We start from the raw sequence: 19,253 nt of genomic DNA on the forward strand, positions 1-19,253 counted from the left end.
GCGAACTACTTCCAAGTACTCTAGCTCCATGCAGTCTAGTTCACAACATGAGTTTCGTTCACTTCGGGAGGAGATGCAACGTTACCATGCTTTGTGTGTATATGAATGATATAGGCGTACTTGTGATGAGTATGAGAAGGAGCAAAGAAGTTTACGTCGAGCATCTAAGTTGAGGTAATCCTAAAGCAAACAAGATTCATCTGAGGAATGTCTTGACAATCGAGCCATGAAGCCTAAGAGTTCTCGGATTTAGTCAAAGCCTCATGAACCAAAGGATGATTTCCAAAGTTGGACTAAAAACTGGGTTGATTCTATGAAGGAGGAGATTAGCCAAGTGCTGAATTCATACTTTGAGCAACTTAATCATGTGTCAACCGATGGCAATAAAGGAGATGTTCCTTCTAGTCCGCCATTGATTGAAGAAGTATCTACGAATGCTAGCAATGAACTTGAGCTTGAAAACCTTGAAGTTCCTTCTATACAAGTTAGTTGAGAAGGAAGAAAAGGGAGAAAGTGCACTGACTTTGAGTAGAAATGTGAGGGCTTATTGTTTTCCTAATGAACTTACCTTTGCTTTGTTTAGTGTTTCTTCTTTTATACAGATCAAGCAAAGTCAAGTAGAGTTGATCTTGGTGTGTTCCATTCCAAAGTCAATTGTACACTTTGCAAGTTTCCATGGAGTTTGTCCTCTAGGAGATAAATCCCTTTGGTATCAATTCATGGAACAATGTCAACTCAAATTTGTCCACACCAATGGAGAGTTAATTCGAGCTCATCTTGAAGGGAACATTCCAAATTTTGGGGTTGGTTGTGTACCAAGGGTTCATTTAAAGAACGAGTTCCTCAATGATCATTGCAACTACAATTGTCATCTTGCTCTTAGTCCACATGAAGCTCCAACTTCACCAAAGCTGGCTTGGTGTCTTGCAAGTGTATTCGAGCATGAGTTCGGGTTCATGAGATACACGTCACACCACTTTGAAGATCCTTACCTCATGACCACAAGCGATCAAGTTGAGCATACATTGAAGCTGGTTCGTGAGATTCAAGGGTCAACAAGGGTTGTTTTCCAACTTAGCAAGTGGTTTTTGTATTGGATGATGTTTGTAGTCATTATAACAAGATTGACTCGAAGGCATGTAACTCTTCTTGTCATCATTCGTGCTTCAATTTGTGGGCAAATTGCTTTCAAGAGGAGGGGAATGATTAGAACATGAAGATTGTCCAAGAAAATTGGTTTAGTTAGCTAATTAGTCCAAGTTGTGTCGTTTGTTTGGTGTTGTTGAGCAAGTGTTTAATTGTCTATTTTCCTTGTTAATTTAGTCTAAATAATTCGGCCAGGGTTTTGTCCTTAAGTGGCTGAAATTTCTAGTTGTTAGCTTTAGGAAAATAAGTGATTCCAAATCACATTAGGTTTTCTAGACAATTCCAAAGCACATTAGGTTGTTGAGTCCATGTAAGGCTATAAATAGCCTAGTCCTTCCAAACATTTTTAGCTATTGAGAATTTTCCAGAAATATGTGAGTTATCACTTTTCTCTTGCTCCAAGAGAGCCCTTCTTGAATACTTGAGAGTTTTCTTAAGTTATTCAATTTGAACTTATCAATCAAGTACACACCTTGGTTGTGGCGTTCTTATACATTTAACATTGGTTCACTAAATCATTCGATTATGGGTTGAGATTCAATTCAAGGTTCGCAATCTAGGGTTTAGAAGGGTCGAGTGTTTTTTCGCACTCCAACTTTATTTCTTCGTCTAGATCCGGCACTACGTGGGATACGAGTTCATACCTTCGGGCGGGTTCATAGCACAAGATCTTTTATAATGTCACTAAATCTACAATACATCATGTCAATATTCTCATGAGATTCCATTTTGAAAGATTAATATTTAGCAACAAGTGGATATTTTTTTTGTTCTCTAATATCTTGACTACATTCATGCATTTCACACAATTTATCCTAAATTTCTTAAGCCAATTTACAACCTCTAATTCTAGTAGATTCATTGGAATTTAAAGTATTATATAAAACATTCATGACTTTTGCATTCTGTGACGGCCCCACCTTCCCCTAGGGCGTACCCCAGGGTTCGGCGGGTCGCCTGCCCAACTCTCGCCGGGACTCACTCACTCACTACGATCCTCAAATAGTTTACAATATAAATCTCAAAAATTACATCAAATTCTTCAATAATTACATAAACGAGTATATCAAGTTATACAAACCACGAGTACCGGAAGTACCTTAGAAAAGCTGATAACTCTAACCACCATGACAAATATATACAACTTACTAGTCCACTTATAACAAGTACAAGTTCAACTTATCTAAACACCTTCCCGAGCGATCCCAGCGTCGGCCCCCTGCTAAGGAAAACAAATAGAATGGGGTAAGCTATATGCTTAGTGAGTAACCAGGGGTAAAAATGTAGTTTTTACATGTCAACATTTGACCAGTAAGAGCAAAGCAAAAGCAGAAAAGTAACACTACATAGTAAGGATACGGGTGGCTCCCAAGCCAACTCTTTTGTCGAGTTTGATCACTGGTTGACCCTTAAGATCCTGAGCTACACAGCTCACTTCTCTTGCCCAAGTCACGAGCAATAAATGCTCTAAAATATTTTTCAAGCAATAAATGCTCTGGTTCAAGCAATAAATGCTCTGGTTCAAGCAATAAATGCTCTGCAAATATTCACAAGCCATGAATGCTCTATAACAAATCAGAAAAATCATATTTCACAGGTATGAATAGCAATTAATGGGGTTTAGATCGAGTGCGATAAAGTACACCCTCGCCTAAGTGCCCATTCATAGTAAACTCATTTTTTGTATTGAGTTACACAGAAATCCTGATCACTCACCTAAAGAGCAAGTATAACGAGAGAAAGTACGGAAATGAATTCAAGTCGCCAGCTAGTGGGCCCCACCGGCTCCGTCTAGCTCGCCTTCACCTGTAGCAGAAGGTTGAGCCATATCATCACACAAACAACTACTAAAGGATGCAAATTAAACAAAACGGCAAAATCGGCACATGCACGCGTGCGGAAACGGCAACGGAAACGGCCAGATTTGGCACCAAAAACCGTTTTGATCAAAAGTTAGGCTGGGAATGTCGGATCAAAGTGGGTGAGACACCGCTTCGAAGCTATGAGGAAGGGCTACCATTATCATGAAGACACCTTAATCTAGATCTGAATGGAAGCAGGTCGAAATTATGGAAAACAGTACCAGAAATTTACGTGTTCGGGTGACGAACAGGGTTTGTTTGCTGGACCATAACTCACATCTCACAAATCCAAATCAAGAAATTCCAAAGGCGTTGGAAAGCTAGGACATAAGGCTATAACTTTCACGTTTGGATTAAAAGCTGAATCAATACATAGCATGGAGAAAAATGGGTCCAAACATTCCTGTCAGAACTGTCCAAATTCAAAGGCAGTTCTGACAACCGATCTTGTTTTGGTCACAACTGGAGCTACGGGACTCGGATTTGGATGAACTTTATACCGTTTGGATGAACTTTATACCATTTCGAAGCTGAAACCAAGATCTATATTTCTTATGAAGGGGTCAACACCCAGATCGTACGTTATCAAAACAGACAAAACAGGGCAGAAGCTAAATGCAGAACGTACGTAAATTCCAGGGTACAAAACAGGTGCGAGTGTTTTGGCTATAACTCGGGCTACCTCAGTCCAAATCAAGTGATTCCAAAACCATATGAAAGCTAAGAAACAGGGATACATTTCATCAGAAGGCCTCAACAACCAATTTGGAAGCAATCCTGACCAAAACAACCAATTACAGGCGCAATTCTTACATTCGGGTAAAACCAGAACAGCAATAGTAATTTCGACTTTTCTCACTCTACGCTACTCTGATTGCCCTGAAATTTTGTAGGCACCTTTAAAATGTCATTCCCTACAACTTTCATGTTTTAAGTCAAGGCCAATTCGGCCTATAAATAGGATTTATAAAACCGGACAGAATGTAGCTTCATGAACCCTAGGTTTTTCCATTTTCTTCCAAAACAGAAATTACTTGCAATCTTCCACTTTTTCCACATTCTAGATGCCTTATATACCATTTCCAATCATCATACAAAGCCACAACATATGAATCATATTAAATCAGAAAATTCATGATTAAATAGAAAATGTCATCAATCTTCACCATAAGTCATGAAATCATCCAAAAAATCACTTGTTCAACTACCACACCTACTAATTTCATCTCATAACCAACAAGGAAACAATTTCTTAAACACTTACCTTACAAACACTAGATACAAGGTAGATGAGAGTCTCTCCCTCCAAACAAAAACCACCAAGCACTTCAATCACTCCTAGCAAGTAAGTTTTATGAAGGAATTTGAGAAATAAATGGTTGGATTACAAGATTTGGGCAAGAAAAGGGAGCAAAAATTGAAGAGCTCTCTTTCTTTTCTCTCTAGAGTTGGCCGACCAAGAAGGTGAAAATGAAAGACAAATTTTGGTCAAAATTGGTTTAGTAAAGGTAAAGAAAGACTAGTCAAATGCCAAGCTCCAATCACAAGGCAACATGTGTCCATTCCAAGCTTATCTCATTTCTTTTGTCTTGCAAGAATTAATGAACTAACCAAACCCCTAATTATCTCATAACACCATGTAATATAAACCATATATACAAAGCTACTCCAAATGAACCACATTTACCGCACTTATCACACTAGTGGGTCCCACGTCCGGTATACGCTCTTAAATTCTCAAAAACTACCCGATACTAGAAAAATCATTTTAAAACTATATTTGCTCATAAACTTTATCTGGGGAATTTTTTTTTTAATAAAGAAAATGTCGAAAAAGGCGGGCGATTAAATAAAATAAACCCTAGAAAATTAGAAAATTTCCGGGTTCTCACTCTCATTCTTTTCGGGGCGTCACACATTCAAAGTAAGATTAATCTTGTTTTGAGCACTCAATTCATTCCTAGTTTTAGATCTATTTCTACCTGTATTTGCATTCAAAATATTAGCTTTATAAGGATCTAGATTAACAATTACCCAAAACTCAATATCAATAGATTGTAAGAAAACTTCCATCTTTGTTTCCAACTGCTAAAATGTAAGCCACTAAACATAGGTGGTCTAATAATAGATTGCCCCCTCTAAAAATTAAACATTATTGATTGTCATATTTACTCCTAAACCAATTGAACTTAATCTCTAGGAGACCAAACTCTGATACCAATTGTTAGACCCAAAGACAACCTAAGAAGGGGGTGAATTAGGTTGTTCAAGAATCGAGCAAATAATTGCAAATATTCATCCAATTTTAACTAATCAAAATTAGCCTAAGTAATCACACACTTAAGCAAACAAAATAACAATAAAGATGAAGCAATTTAACCATATAATAGAATAAAAGATAAGAGAGAAGTGCAAACCAAACAAACTCCTAAAACTTCTTCCAAACTTGGTGTTGAATCAACCAAATAGTTTCTTGAATTGATGGTGACACTAACTAACTTGTACAAGTGAAGGCTCACTCCTTCCTCATCCTAAAATCCTTTAGTTGAGCCAAGGAGTTTTACAACTCTCCCAGTTAACCCTCAACTAGCTACCTTTGAAAGCTCACGCAACCAATTAAGAACTACTTACAAGTAAGACTTATCTTATCCAAGGTTTTGCTACTCCTCAATAAGAAACCTCAAAAACCCAACTTTCCCCACACCTACACAATATTCAAAGTATTTTAAAAGTTTGTATCTTATGTAGGCAAAAGTTTACCTTCTTCTCATATTTGGGGGTATCTATAGGTGGTGAAATTTTGTTCCAAAAGCATCTCCAACTGTAAAAAAACTAGCCGTTGGGCCTGTCGGACATCTGATCCAATTGCTTTGCATCTGATAGAAAATAGAAAGTCCAACTTTCAATCTTTTAAGGGTCGGATGATCGATAGAAAGGATGAGTGTCTGATCGAAGTGTCCAATGTGTACTCGTTGATTGTCGAACGTCCAATACAGCGCTGCGCGTCCGATCCTTGTGTCCCATAGGTAGAATTCCTTTTTAATCCTTCTTTATTTGTGATCCTTCTTTTTAAGAACATTAATCTAAATCATCATTTTATTTCATTATCATCAAAACCAAGGATTGATCAATCTAAATCTTCAAATAGTTTTGAAGTTCAAGATGATTCAGATAATTTATAGGACAAATATTAGTGGAGCTACAGTAGAAAATGATCCCTTTAAAGCAAAGAGATGATTGTAGTCAAATGGTGTATAATTTGGAAATTTTTATAGTTCCTTGTGTTTTGGTTGTTACTACTCTTATAGCTCTTATTTCTAATGCAATAAAGAATTGTTAAATATGCTCAACAAACATAATGAAAAGAATTTGAGGCTATTAATAGCTAACTATTGCTTGTTATGATCCTAACTGTTAGTTACATCTAAGTTTTACTTAAAGTTTAGATGTAAACCCTAGATAACAAAATAGATACTAAAAATTTAGAGAGGTATATAATAAAACTAGTTCGGAACAAATACTAATTTTGTAATCTTTGTGCTGTAAATGTCAAAATGTAAGATTTTTGTTGCTACAAAATTGTAATTCATATTTCTCAACTAATGAATCTCATAGTTAATTCTATATATTTGTGCTTTAGTAATTCATGTACTACCTTATTTATTCTTCTAATTTGCTCAACCTATATCATACAATACTTATTCATACGAGATTTTTGTATACAACTCAAGAAATATATTACAGAGCCCACTACTTCAGCATCTTGCTTATCTAGCTTTCACCTTTTGTAGAAACTTAAAATATAGTCATCCTACAAATTCCATACATTTTGAACTCTATGCATTTGGTTTTGACAAGAATTTTTTTTTTTGGCCAAGAAGTTATGTTTTATAGTTACTATGTATTTGACATGGAGAACCTTATTTTTCGGTCTGGTCTTTATCTAACAACATAAATTAGTAATAGTTGTTAAGTATTGTAGTTTCAATCAAGAGAAGTGTAATATGAAAAACAAATATAAAATAAAACTTTATATTTAAAAGCTATTAGATATCTATAAATATTCACAAAATTAGATAATTAGATTTGGTGTGTAGTTATGGCTGAGGTTTTGCTTCTACCCTTGAGCTAGTTAAGGTAAAACTTCTAACTTTGTTAAAGATGTTTAGAATAACTGAATTTTGTTGAACTAAAGAAGTCCATAGATGATATTTCAGTGTGCAAGCATTAGAAAATCTCCAAGTGTGTGCACTACCTAATTATATAATATGGAGATCATTTTCTTTTCTATGGTATGCTGGAGAGCTTTAAATCTTTGATAATAAATATGATGTATTAAACTATTAGGTGAGGGTGGAGATAGTTTTTCAAATGAGGTAAAATAAGGTCACTTTTGCGGTTACAATGCTTTTGATTAGGAAAAAAAAAAAGCACTTGTGGGTGCTAAAAGTAAGGTGTTTGGTGAATGTTATCTCATAAAATTAGGAGTGGAGTTTTTAATATTAAAAGCACTTTTAGCAAAGCTCAAATTTGGTGTTTTTAAAGTAGCTTTTGTGGTTTAAAAAATAAAGCATTAAATTTAATCATTTTATCCTATATTATTAACTAAATAAAGAAATAAATACATTTAAAAATTTTCAAATTACACATTGTCCAATACAATAATTACTTATTGAATTATGTATCCAACAATATATTTAAAAGCACTTAAACATTTAATAAGTACTTTCATCAAAAACTCAAATGGCAAAATACATTTTAATAAGCTACCATAACACCCAAAGGATCCAGAGTGCTATGAACTAATAGAAGCATACCATATTGCTATTACAGGACTATGGTAAGTATCGCGCCCCATTTTTTAAATGAAAATATAACGTGTTTATAAAAATGAATTTTTTTTATTAATTTTTTTTATTGAAAATGAATTTTTAATTAGAAAATGAATAAAGAAATGAATTTTGAGTAATTTTGCTTGAAAAATGAGTTTTTGATTTTTTAGAAAATAAATAAAGAAATGAGCCTAAATGGGACTTAAAGTGCGACGATTTTGACCTAAAAATAATAGTTTAAAAAAGGGGTTTTAATGAAAAAATAGGAGTCGTCACTTGGTATTGAATTAAGGTGTACCAAGTCAGCTAAAATGAATTTTTTTAAAAAAAAAAGTAGAGAAAACCCTTTTTAAACGACTCCAAATCTGCGAAAATCGAGAAAAAAAGGGTTGGGAATTACATTTGAAGAAAGGGAAGGCAAGGATAAAATCCAAGGCACCCTTTCAACCGATCCAAGGCTAGTTGCGTGATTTAGTCGAAAAATTTTCTTATTTTAACCCAAGAATTTATTACATTTGGATGTCACTATATGGATGCAAAACCCAAACCTGGGAGGATATCAGGGGGTTGGAATATCTCTTCAAAGTTTAATTGGTGCAAATCACATTAATTGCGATGCCCAAGAGTGACTCTTTGAAGAGGTTACGAATATGCAAAAATATGAGACTCGAAGGAAAGAAAAGATAATAATTATACGAATATACGTGACCTAAAGGAATGCATCATGACGGGTACGGGGGGGGGGGCTAAAACTTGTGACTTTAATTTTTCCTTTTATAGAGGGAATATGAGCGTGCCAAAGCTAAAAAGCCACACTCTTCCATATCCCATATTCGAGGGGTAATTTCCCTATCTAATCAAGCAAATGATCTAACCTAGTTCTAATTCTTAAATGGAATGCAAGTCTACATATCATATTTCACATATAGGGGCAAGGAATATACATATAGGGGAAATATGGGATAAGGGATGTATATATAGTGGGAATATGGGATACATATAAGGGAAATGTTGTGCAAAATGAAACAAACCCTAAAAGTAGAAAATATGCATGAAATGTAGTGATTTTGTCACACAAATATGATCTAACGCGAGGACGGTCCTTAAGGGTCTAGCATTGGACTAGCCCATGTCTATAAGTTCTCACTAGCATTGGACTAGTGAGAAATCGGAAAGGAGGGCCGCAACTAGCGTTGGACTAGTGTGGAATCGGAAAAAAGTCCACAACTAGCGTTGGACTAGTGTTGTGACGTCATGCATTTATTATAATCAAATAAATCATATAAAGCATAATAAAAGCAGATAAACACATAAATCACATATAGCACATAACACATAAGCATGATCTAGATGCAAGACCCTAAGAAAGCAAGTAACACGTAAACACACAAGCATGCAAAACACACAAGGCAACTAAAACAAATAAAGACCTAACTATTACATTTGGGGGCCCTAACTACAATCTAAAGGGGTAAAAAATGAAATGAAATAAAATAATAACCTAACTATTACAATTTGGCATTTAAATGCCTCTCAAATAACGAAAAATTAAATTAAAATAAATATACAAAATTAAAATAAATAAAGTGAATAAATAAATAAAAAACATTCAAACAAGCATGCAATTTCACACATAAAATCACATAGTAGCACATAGGATCAAGCAAAATCAAAATAAAGGAGTATTATATACCTTCCTTGAATTGGTGACCTAATGAAATAAAATTTTTCTTATTTACCCTCCAAAACAAAGAAAAAAGGTTAAGACATCACTTTAATTAACAAACAATCACAAGAAATGGAAATAAACATAAAATTGAATCAATCAAAGCATTCAAATAAAAGTAAGCAACCCATATTCAGCAAATTAAAACAAATAAGGACCCAATTGAAAGAGTTAAAGAAGTTTGAGGGGTCAAATCATTATTATTACAAATATTAGGGGTCTAAATTAAAATAAAATAAAGTTAAGGGCTTAAGATGAAGCTTACCAAAACCAAATGCTACAATTCACAATAAATGAAAACCCATTTGCTATAATTACACAACAAAATTACCCAAAATTTTCACTAAAATCCAAATCTCAAAACTAGAAATCTATCAAAATTATTAAACCTTCACATTTCATTCTAAAATTCACCAATAATCTATCCAAAAATCACATTAAAGCATGCCAAGGAAAGTTAGCATTTTGAAAGGACAAAAGTTGATTGATTTCTTCAATTTTTGGGCCAAAGTAACATTATTTAGAAAATTAGGGATTAAAGTGCAATTTTCGGAAGTGCCTCATGCAACTAGCTCGAAGAAGCCTTCTTCTTCAACAACAATGCATCTGCAATTCTAAGTTCTCCAATGCGGTTCTCAAACACAATCTCAAATGGACAACTAACATCTCAACCAAATCCAAATTGAACTAAAGCAACAAGATCACCAAATATTCTTCACTTTTCAACATAAAACTCTTAGACTTAAACACAAAAATTCAGAAAGAAAGAACAAGCAAAACTGGGAACTTTCTGCAACTTTTCGGATGGCTTTGAAATTTTTATCGAACCTCATGCGGCAATCGTTAGCGGCAAGAAAACAACCCCAAATTCTCGTTAAACTCCCTAAACCCATCATCAAGATGCAATACTAAGCACACCAAAAAGAATGGAAAATCTGTAACGTGGGGATGAGTTTGCAACATTCCAAATTCATTAAAAAGCTTTTCCACCAGTTTCTGGGTGTTTTCATGGAAGTTCACTTAACCAGCTAATTATTCACACGCATTTTTGCATCATGAAAAAGCAAGGCAATCAAAATCTTCCTTATGGAATAAATCAAACTTGAATCCTTTCAAAACAAAACTCTTAGCAATATCAACAAAATTCCACAGAGATACATGAAAACAGCTTCGTGAACCAAATGGACAGAAAGAAAGGAAATGGAGCAACAAACAACAACCAACATGCATAACTACAGCAACTTAAATCTTGTCAAACTTCTCATGCGTTATTCTTCCCCTTTTACAACGGAAGCAGGAAAAACAAAAGAAACAAAACAAAACACAAGTTCACGGTTCATAACTTCCTCAACAGATTTGTGGAAAGAAAAACCAGCAAGATTTCATCCATAGGCTTCAAATAAGGTCTAGAATTAGCTTTGATGGTGAACTTACAAATAAACCTGAAGAGACGATAGAAGCCCTGGATCTGTGGAGAAAATTCCGCAAACCCTTTCGTTGCAGCAATTTCTAGTAGTGATGAATCACTTTGAGCCTTGATTCAACCGACCCGGAGTTGTTTTCTCCCCGCAGTTCCTCATTTTTCCTCTTAGTTTCTCCTCCTGAAGCCTCTGGTTTCTCCTCCTGTTTCTTTCTTTTTGCTGTTTTCTTTTCTTCCTTCCTCAGCCACCTGAAGCTCTTTCCTTTTCTAGCCACCACTCCTCAAAGCCCTCTTCCTTTTCCAGCCGCCACTTCTTTTTGTTGTTTTTCCCTCAGTTTTTCCTTTTTTCTACCCAGAAACCCTTCTTGTTCAGCCATTACTCCCTCAATCTCTCGCTCTCCTTTTTTTTCAGCTTTTCCGTTTCTCTCAGCCCCCAAAACCCTTTTCCCTCAGCCCGTCGCCTCTCTCCCCTTGTTTTCTTTTCCTAGTTTTCTTCCTCCCTTTTCTTTCTATCGTTTCTCCCTCTCAATCTCCTTTTCGCAGCCTCCCCAAGCTTTTTCCAGCTCCCTCAGTCTCTCTTTTTCCAGCCTTTTCTTCCTTTCCTTCTTTTTTCGCAGCTCTCCCTTTTTTTTTACTCTCTTTCCTGTTTTCTGGTTTTCCTCCTCAGCCCCCCAAACCCTCTATTCCTTACTTTTTTCCTTGCCCTGAAAGCTCTCGGCTGAAACCCCCTTGCTTTCTTTCTTTCCTTCCTTTTTCTCTTTCCCCAAACCCTCACTCGGTTTCCTCTTGTTTCTCTTGCTCTTTCTGCCCTGTTTCTAAAAACCCTATTTCTTCAGTTCCCTTCTATCTTTTCCGCTGCTCTCCTCCCAGTTTCTTTCTTTCTCTAGCTTTTCTCAACCCCTTACCCGTAGCCCTTTTCTTTTTTTCCTACTTCCTCCCTTTCTCCCTCAACCTCCCAGCTGCCAAGACTCTTTTTTTTTCTTTTGCTTCTTTCTTTGCTTTTTTTCTCTCCCTAGTCACCCATCTCCTTTCTTTTTCAGTTTCTTTTGTTTTGTTTTTTCCTTCAAATTTTCCTAAACTTCCAAGTGTCTTGCCACCTACCCTTCTCCCTTTGTTGTGGTGTCCAAAGAAAGACACTTGTCACTTTTCCATGCACCCCACTTGGCCCTATTGCATGTGTGTCATATTATTTTTTTTTGTTTTTGTATTTTTTTTTAAACAAATGATAATATTTTATAGATATTAACACTTGAAAGGACAAGAGTTAATTACAAAAAGGGGTAACTACCCCCATATCTTTTCTAGCTAGAACAGTTAACCATGTTGGAAATGAAGCTTCCCAATCAATGGTTTTAACCACTTTGGTTGCAAATTGAGCCATTGCATGACTACAACCATTCGCAATTCTGGGAACAAAAGTGAAAATGCAACTGTCAAAGCTAGTCTTTAGGGCCTCAATGTCTTCTAGGATTGTTTGTAACTTACAATCCTGAAAATTGCCCACATTGATCGAGCTCACAACGTTTCTGCAGTCCGACTGGACTTCTATCTTTGTCCATCCTGCAGCTTGAGCCATTTCCAGCGAACTTCGGATTGCTAATGATTCCTCCGTGGCAGCTTCCCTCTTTTCCTTCTACTAATCCCTTGAACTTTCACTAGATCTCCTCGCCAGTTCCGTGCAACAATTCCCAATCCAGTCCTGACCATTTTTGTTGAGATTGCTGCATCCGTATTAATTCTCACTACTCCCTCCTGTGGTGGCTCCCAAATATGCTGAATCAGTCTTTCCTGCTCTGATGATGCAAGTACTCGGGGTTGAGAACCAGTTGTCTCTTCAAATTTGATCCACTCTAGCTGGGCTTTGTCAATTATCACTTTTGCATCCACGCTCTCCAGCTGGAATACTCTCTTGTTTCTCGCCTTCCAGAGTTGCCAAAGGATATTTACTGTGAGCTTGATGCGGTCCATTCCTTGTGGCCCCTTTGCCGAGTCCATCACAGCATCCCACCACCTCCACATGTTGCATTGTAGCTCAACTATCCCTTCCCAGCTCACCGGAGCTAGCCTCCAAGCCACTTGAGCTGTTGGACAAAAAAAGAATACATGTTCAATGGTTTCAGTAGCCTCACCACAACATTGGCACAGGTTGCTTCCTTTCCCAACTCTTTGGTAGAGAGCTTCACTAGTAGCCAGCCCATTTTGCAAACACCTCCATAAAAAATGCTTGAGCTTCATTTTGATATTTAAGCCCCACAATCTTTTCCACACCGTGTGCTTCCTAATTGCCCAGCTAGTCTCCGAGTCAGGTGTTGCCCTGCGGTTCATAGTATCCCTTCCCCCTTTGGCGACAACGTAGCCTGTTCTGACTGTATATACACCAGACTTGCTATGCAACCAATACAATCTGTCTTTCCTATCATATAGACTAAGAGGGATGTTAGTTATGAGTTTCACATTGTGACAGCCCCACCTCCCCCTAAGGCGAACCAGAGGGTTCGGCGGGCCGCCTGCCCGGCTCTCGCCGGGACTTAGTCGTTCACTACATTCCTCAAACAGATTACAAGATAAATCTCCAATATACATCAAATTCTCCAAAAATTACATGTCATAAGCGAAGCGGAAACAATTCTCAACTATACATAAAATGATTTCCAAATCCAAATTGTACAAAACATAAGCCATCCAGTCACGTGCACAAGTACTACAAGCCTTCCTTCGCCACGAGCCCTGTGGAGGGGAATAAAATATTTTTGGGGTGAGCTAGAAACTCAGCGAGTAACCAGAAAATCAGTAATCAAATCGGTTTAACAATATTTCTTTTCAATGATGTCATAAATCAAATGATAAGTCCAGAAACAATTACAACATTTACAAAACATTAAATATGGAGTATCAATAATTCAAGAAACATGTACAATGGAAAGCGATAGTAACATTCATGAAAAGATACGTTCGTTCTCCTGTCATTTCCTTTTTTTTTTCATTTGAAATTGCATCATTTTCCACCAAACTCCACCAACCTACAAAGGTAATACTCGAGTATACCAAACGTTCACCCAGGTCCCTAATCGCCCGACCGAGTCCGTTTCTGGCTCGAGACGACCGGTAACAAGGGACAATGGCCAGTTCAGCCCAAAAGGCTTACATTCATGCGCAAGTAGCATTTAATCATTTATCATGAAAATTTCACATTGATTTAGGTCGAGTGCGATAAAATACACACTCGCCTAGAAAGCTCGTTTTGGAAATCATTCAAAGCACGTAACACGTTATCAATCAATAATACAAGTCATGAAGTCAAGGAAATATATCAAACAAGGAACACTTTCATATAAGCACGCATGATATGCAAGAAAACAGTTCAAAAGTAAATAATGTAAGAAACATTTCACAAGTAATTTGGAAATAGTTTAGGGTTACTCACCTCCATGGCTCAGAAACCATCCATCATATATCATTGCCTTGCTCAAATCCGAGTCTTAGATCACAAACTCAATGCAAACAAATCCCTTCAAAGTTCGGACAGCACTTCCCCTAAATTTCTTTACTTTTCCAGCCATCAAGGCTTCATTATTTCCTCAACCAGTCCCAAAGGTACACACACAACAACAAGTTCATCTAATAGTCATTCAGCAAGTTCCAAGTAGTACTAGTACAAGTCAAACTAGGGAAAAGTCCAGAAATGAAAGTTAAGCTCAAAACCAGAAAAATAGTTTTGACGTCCTTTTACGGTAATGGCACCAAAGGTACTACGAGTATCGGATGGAGGTCCAAGACCCACCGTTTCGAAGCTAAGAACCAGGGCTACAACAATGTAGAAGGTCACTCAGTCTAAATCCCAGCACAACTAAGTCAAATATGCCAAATAACAAACCAGAACCGTAATTGCAGGTTTACAAATTACACTATGCTGTAATCAGTACAACTCAGTCTAAACAGGTCCAAATGCAGAAATTCCAAAGGCATATGGTAGCTAGGACATCAAGTTACATTTCATCAGAAGACCTCAACACCCAAATCCAAAACAATTCCAGTCAAAACAACCCATTTTAGACGCAGTTCTAACATCCTGATGAACCCAGAACAGCAATAGTAATTTCGGCTTATCTCATTCTACACTACTCCAAGTGACCTGAAATTTCACAGGAACCCTTAAAACATCAATACCTACAACTTTCATGTTTTGAGCCAAGGCCAATTCATCCTCTAACCATATGATACAAAACCGGACAGAAAGGGGGTTATGAAACCCTAACTTTCTCAAATTCCTTCCAAACCCAAAATTGGTTACAATTACCAATCATGTACACCTACTATAGTCATTAGCCATCAATTCCAACCATCATAGATAACCACAACATCATGATCACAATTAAACCAGAAAATTCATCAATAAATTGAAAACTTCACCAATTCCTCTCAAACCAAGAAATAAACCACAAATTCATCACTTTAGCTACCATTAAGCACAACTTAAGCTTCATTAAGTGTAGGAGGAAGTTCAATCACCACTCACCTAGTAAACAAGAGAGGGAGAGTTGTTGGACACCTTAGCTTCCTTAAACACTTCACCAAATCACTTTCTAGTACCAAATGGAGAGATTTTATGGAGTAGAAACAAGATCAAATGGTTGGATGATTACACTCAAGCAAGATGGAAGCAAGAATCTTGGAGAGTTTTTCTTTCTTCTTAGCTAGAGAGGGCCGGCCACAATGGTGAAGAAAAAAATGATTTTTGTGGTAATTTTGAGATATTTAATCAATTGGTAAGAAAGGTCAAAAAGTCAAATAAGTGACCACCACTCTTAAGGTGACACTTGTCACTTCATTAATGCATTCCTATCCTTCTTTTTCCCTCTCACATCAATCACTTCACCTCCTCTAATTATCTCTTAACACCTGATAAATTTCACCCAGTATCCGGAACTTAACCTAATTGGTCGAATTTTTCAGAACTTTTCGCCCTAGTGGGTCCCACATCCGGTATACACTCTTAATTTCTCAAAACCTATTTGATACTAGAAAAATCATCCAAAAACTATATCTGCTCCTTAAAAATATCAAGAAAATTTCCCTACTAAAGAAAACGCAGAAAACAAGCCATTAAATAAATAAAACCCTAGAAAATGGGAAAAGTACGGGTTCTCACACTTATACTTTTCGGGGCGTCACACACATCATCTATGTTAAACCAGCGATGCAAAGTATCAGTCTTCCACTCCCCTCCTCTATTAGTTCATGGACACACTCAAGTTGACACCCTGCTGGTTTTGCCGTAGTTAATTTCTGATTGCACGATCCAGCTACCCATCTGTCTTCCCAGATTTTAATTGACCTTCCATCTCCCACCCTCTTGTATAAGCCCTACTGAAGCAGCTCACCTCCCTTGTGCAAACTTTTCCAGCACCAAGATGCTGTGCTCGGGGGCTTTTGAACAAGCCAGTCATTCTCCTTCATGTACTTAGCTTTCAGGACCTTGCTTACTAACAAATTCGGATTTGTGACAACTCTCCAAATTTGTTTTGCAAGCAAGGCTACATTGAAAGCTTCTAAATCTCTAAAGCCCAACCCCCCTTTCCCTTTAACTTCAGTAAGTTTACTCCACCTCACCCAATGCACTTTGTTCTCAAGACCCCCCTCCCGCCCCACTAGAACCTGGCAATAGTTGCACTAATATCCTTGCACAAGCCTTTAGGGAGCTTAAAACAAGACATAATATAGGTAGGCATGGCCATAATGACAGATTTGATTAGGATCTCCTTACCCCCTTGACTAAGCAATTTATGTTTCCATTCTTGGAGTTTGCTGATGATGGTACTTTTCAGGAACCCAAAAACCTGATTCTTAGCTCTCCCAATAGTCATAGGTAATCCTAAATATTTCCCACTAGAGGCTTCCCTCATATTACCCAAAACCTCGCTAATCTCTCCTCTAATCCTGTTGGGGGTATTTTTAGTAAAGAACATGGCTGATTTGTCAAAGTTTACTACCTGTCCCGTGGCTTGTCCATATGTCTGAATGATCTCCTATACCTTCTTAGCCTCCTCCTTGCTTGCTTTGCAACAAAAAAGAGAATCGTCTGCAAAAAAGAGATGATAGATCATAGGGCTATCTTTGCAGACTTTGATGCCCGTTAGTTGCTTAGAATCCACAGCTTTCTTGATTAAATTGGACAGCCTTTCCGTGCATATAATGAACAAGTAGGGGGATAGGGGATCCCCTTGACGGAGTCCTCTAGATGGTTTGATATAGCCCACCTTTTGTCCATTCAAGTTAAAAGAATAAGAAACAGTGGAGATACACGTCATGATCCAGCGAACAAAAGTAGGACAAAAGCCCATATGTAACATTATTCTGCCTAGAAATTTCCACTCCACTCTATCATAGGCTTTAGACATATCAAGCTTTAAAGCCATAAAGCCTACTCTACCACCTCTCTTATTTTTTAAAAAATGCAAGACTTCATGAGCGATGACAGCATTGTCAAGAATTTGACGCCCAGGGACAAAAGCAGATTGAGACGGATTAATACAGTGCACTAGGATTTTTTTTATTCTATTAGCCAAAATCTTGGAAATAATTTTATAAATGACAGTGCAAAGGCTTATAGGCCTGTAATTGGTAAGCACAACAGGATTTTCAACCTTAGGGATAAGGGAAATAATGGTCTCATTGATAGCCGTTAAGATATTACCAGAATGGAAAAAACTTGTAACAACATTGACAATATCATTTTTGATAATATGCCAGTATGTTTGGAAAAATAAAGGGGGCATACCATCAACTCCAGGAGCTTTATTTGGGAACATGGAAAATATGGCTTGTTTGATCTCCAATTCTGTCACTGGCTTGATCAACTGTGTGTTCATGAGATTAGAAATAGTGCACGGTATGCCTTGCAACACTTCTTCAAATTCAGATGGATTACTTGAGTTGAGCAGCTCCACATAGTGCTCGCTTAACTCAGCTTCGATTTCCTCTACGCTCGTATACCACTCCCCATTAGCCTTCTAGAGTATACTGATATTGTTCCGTTTCCTAGTAGCCATGACACTTAGGTGAAAGTAGGCTGTATTCTTGTCCCCCTCCTTGAGCCATCTGCTCCTTGATTTCTGGCTCCAAAACAGCTCTTCATCCTTGTAATCTTTGCTTAGTTGTAGCTTCAAGGTTGTGATAACTCCTTTGTTGCACGGCTCATTCCCCTCACGGACAGACCTTAGTTTCTCCTTCAGCTCCTGAATTTTTGCCTTTGTGTTGCCTTTAACTGACTTGTTCCATTCAATCAGAGCAATTCTACATTCCTTAATCCTTTTCACCACTCTGAACATTCTAGACCCATTTTGTTCCAGTCCCCAAGCTCTTTTAATAACCGCTATCGATGCCTCATCCTTTGCCCATCTTTGGTCGAAGAAGAACCTTCTTTTGACCCTCCTTTGCTTGGGTTTTGTGTCCATCAGTAGCAGGCAGTGATCAGAAGCCTCTATTTCAATGTGTTCCACAGCAACGTTCTCATACTTTTGCACCCACCCAACACTTCCTAAACATCGATCTAGTCTCTCTCCTATTTCTCCCTCCCCTTCCCATGTGTTACTCCATGTCCAAGGCACCCCCTTACACCCTATATCCACCCTCTCATTTTCAAAAATAAAGCTATTGAACTCCCTAAAACTACCCTCTGATCTCTCTCTTCCCCCCCCCATTTCTCCCCGTTTGAGCAAATGTCGTTAAAGTCTCCCACTACTACCCATTTCTCACCCCATGCCCTCTTTTTTCCCCTATTGTCTCCCATTGCTGCACTCTCACCCTCTCATCTATACTTGCGTATATACCTACCAGCCACCAATAATCATTCGTCTCCTTGTCTTCCACTCTTGCTGCAATATACCAATCAGTGCTGTGTATATCCAATAATTGTACCCCCTCCTTCCAAAACAAAGCTAGTCCCCCTGCTCTACCCTTAGGATTCACTACAAAACTATGTTCAAACTTAATTCTTTTTTGCACCTGTTTCATATAACTTTCTTTGTTTTTTGTCTCACATAGGAACACCACACTAGGAGAGTGGAGGTATTACCTCCTTCAGCTGGGGAATTGTCAAGGGGCCTCCTGCACCTCGGCATTTCCACACCGCTACCTTCATTGTGTTAGTGGAGACATTGCGGGGCTAGCCTCCAATTCCCCTCCTTGCTGATCGACATCCTGGTCCCTTCTTAATAGCTTGTGTTGTGGACCATGTGTTATGTCCTCTTCCATAAGGTCCAGGTCCT

General features: G+C 37.6%; 1 protein-coding gene across 1 annotated transcript; it reads right to left on the reverse strand.

Annotated features, from left to right (window-relative positions):
* Nucleotides 1–17,996: 17,996 nt before the first annotated feature.
* Nucleotides 17,997–18,686, reverse strand: LOC140006919 (uncharacterized). Its single transcript, XM_072049594.1, has one exon. The coding sequence runs from the start codon at nucleotides 18,684–18,686 to the stop codon at nucleotides 17,997–17,999; it is 690 nt and encodes a 229-aa protein (XP_071905695.1).
* Nucleotides 18,687–19,253: the final 567 nt, after the last annotated feature.

Source organism: Coffea arabica, chromosome 5e (genome assembly GCF_036785885.1).
Source record: "Coffea arabica cultivar ET-39 chromosome 5e, Coffea Arabica ET-39 HiFi, whole genome shotgun sequence".
Classification (NCBI taxonomy): domain Eukaryota; kingdom Viridiplantae; phylum Streptophyta; class Magnoliopsida; order Gentianales; family Rubiaceae; genus Coffea; species Coffea arabica.

Coding starts and splice junctions, on each gene's coding strand:
- LOC140006919 (XM_072049594.1), bottom strand. CDS start 18,686: ATGGGGGGGGGAAGAGAGAGATCAGAGGGTAGTTTTAGGGAGTTCAAT.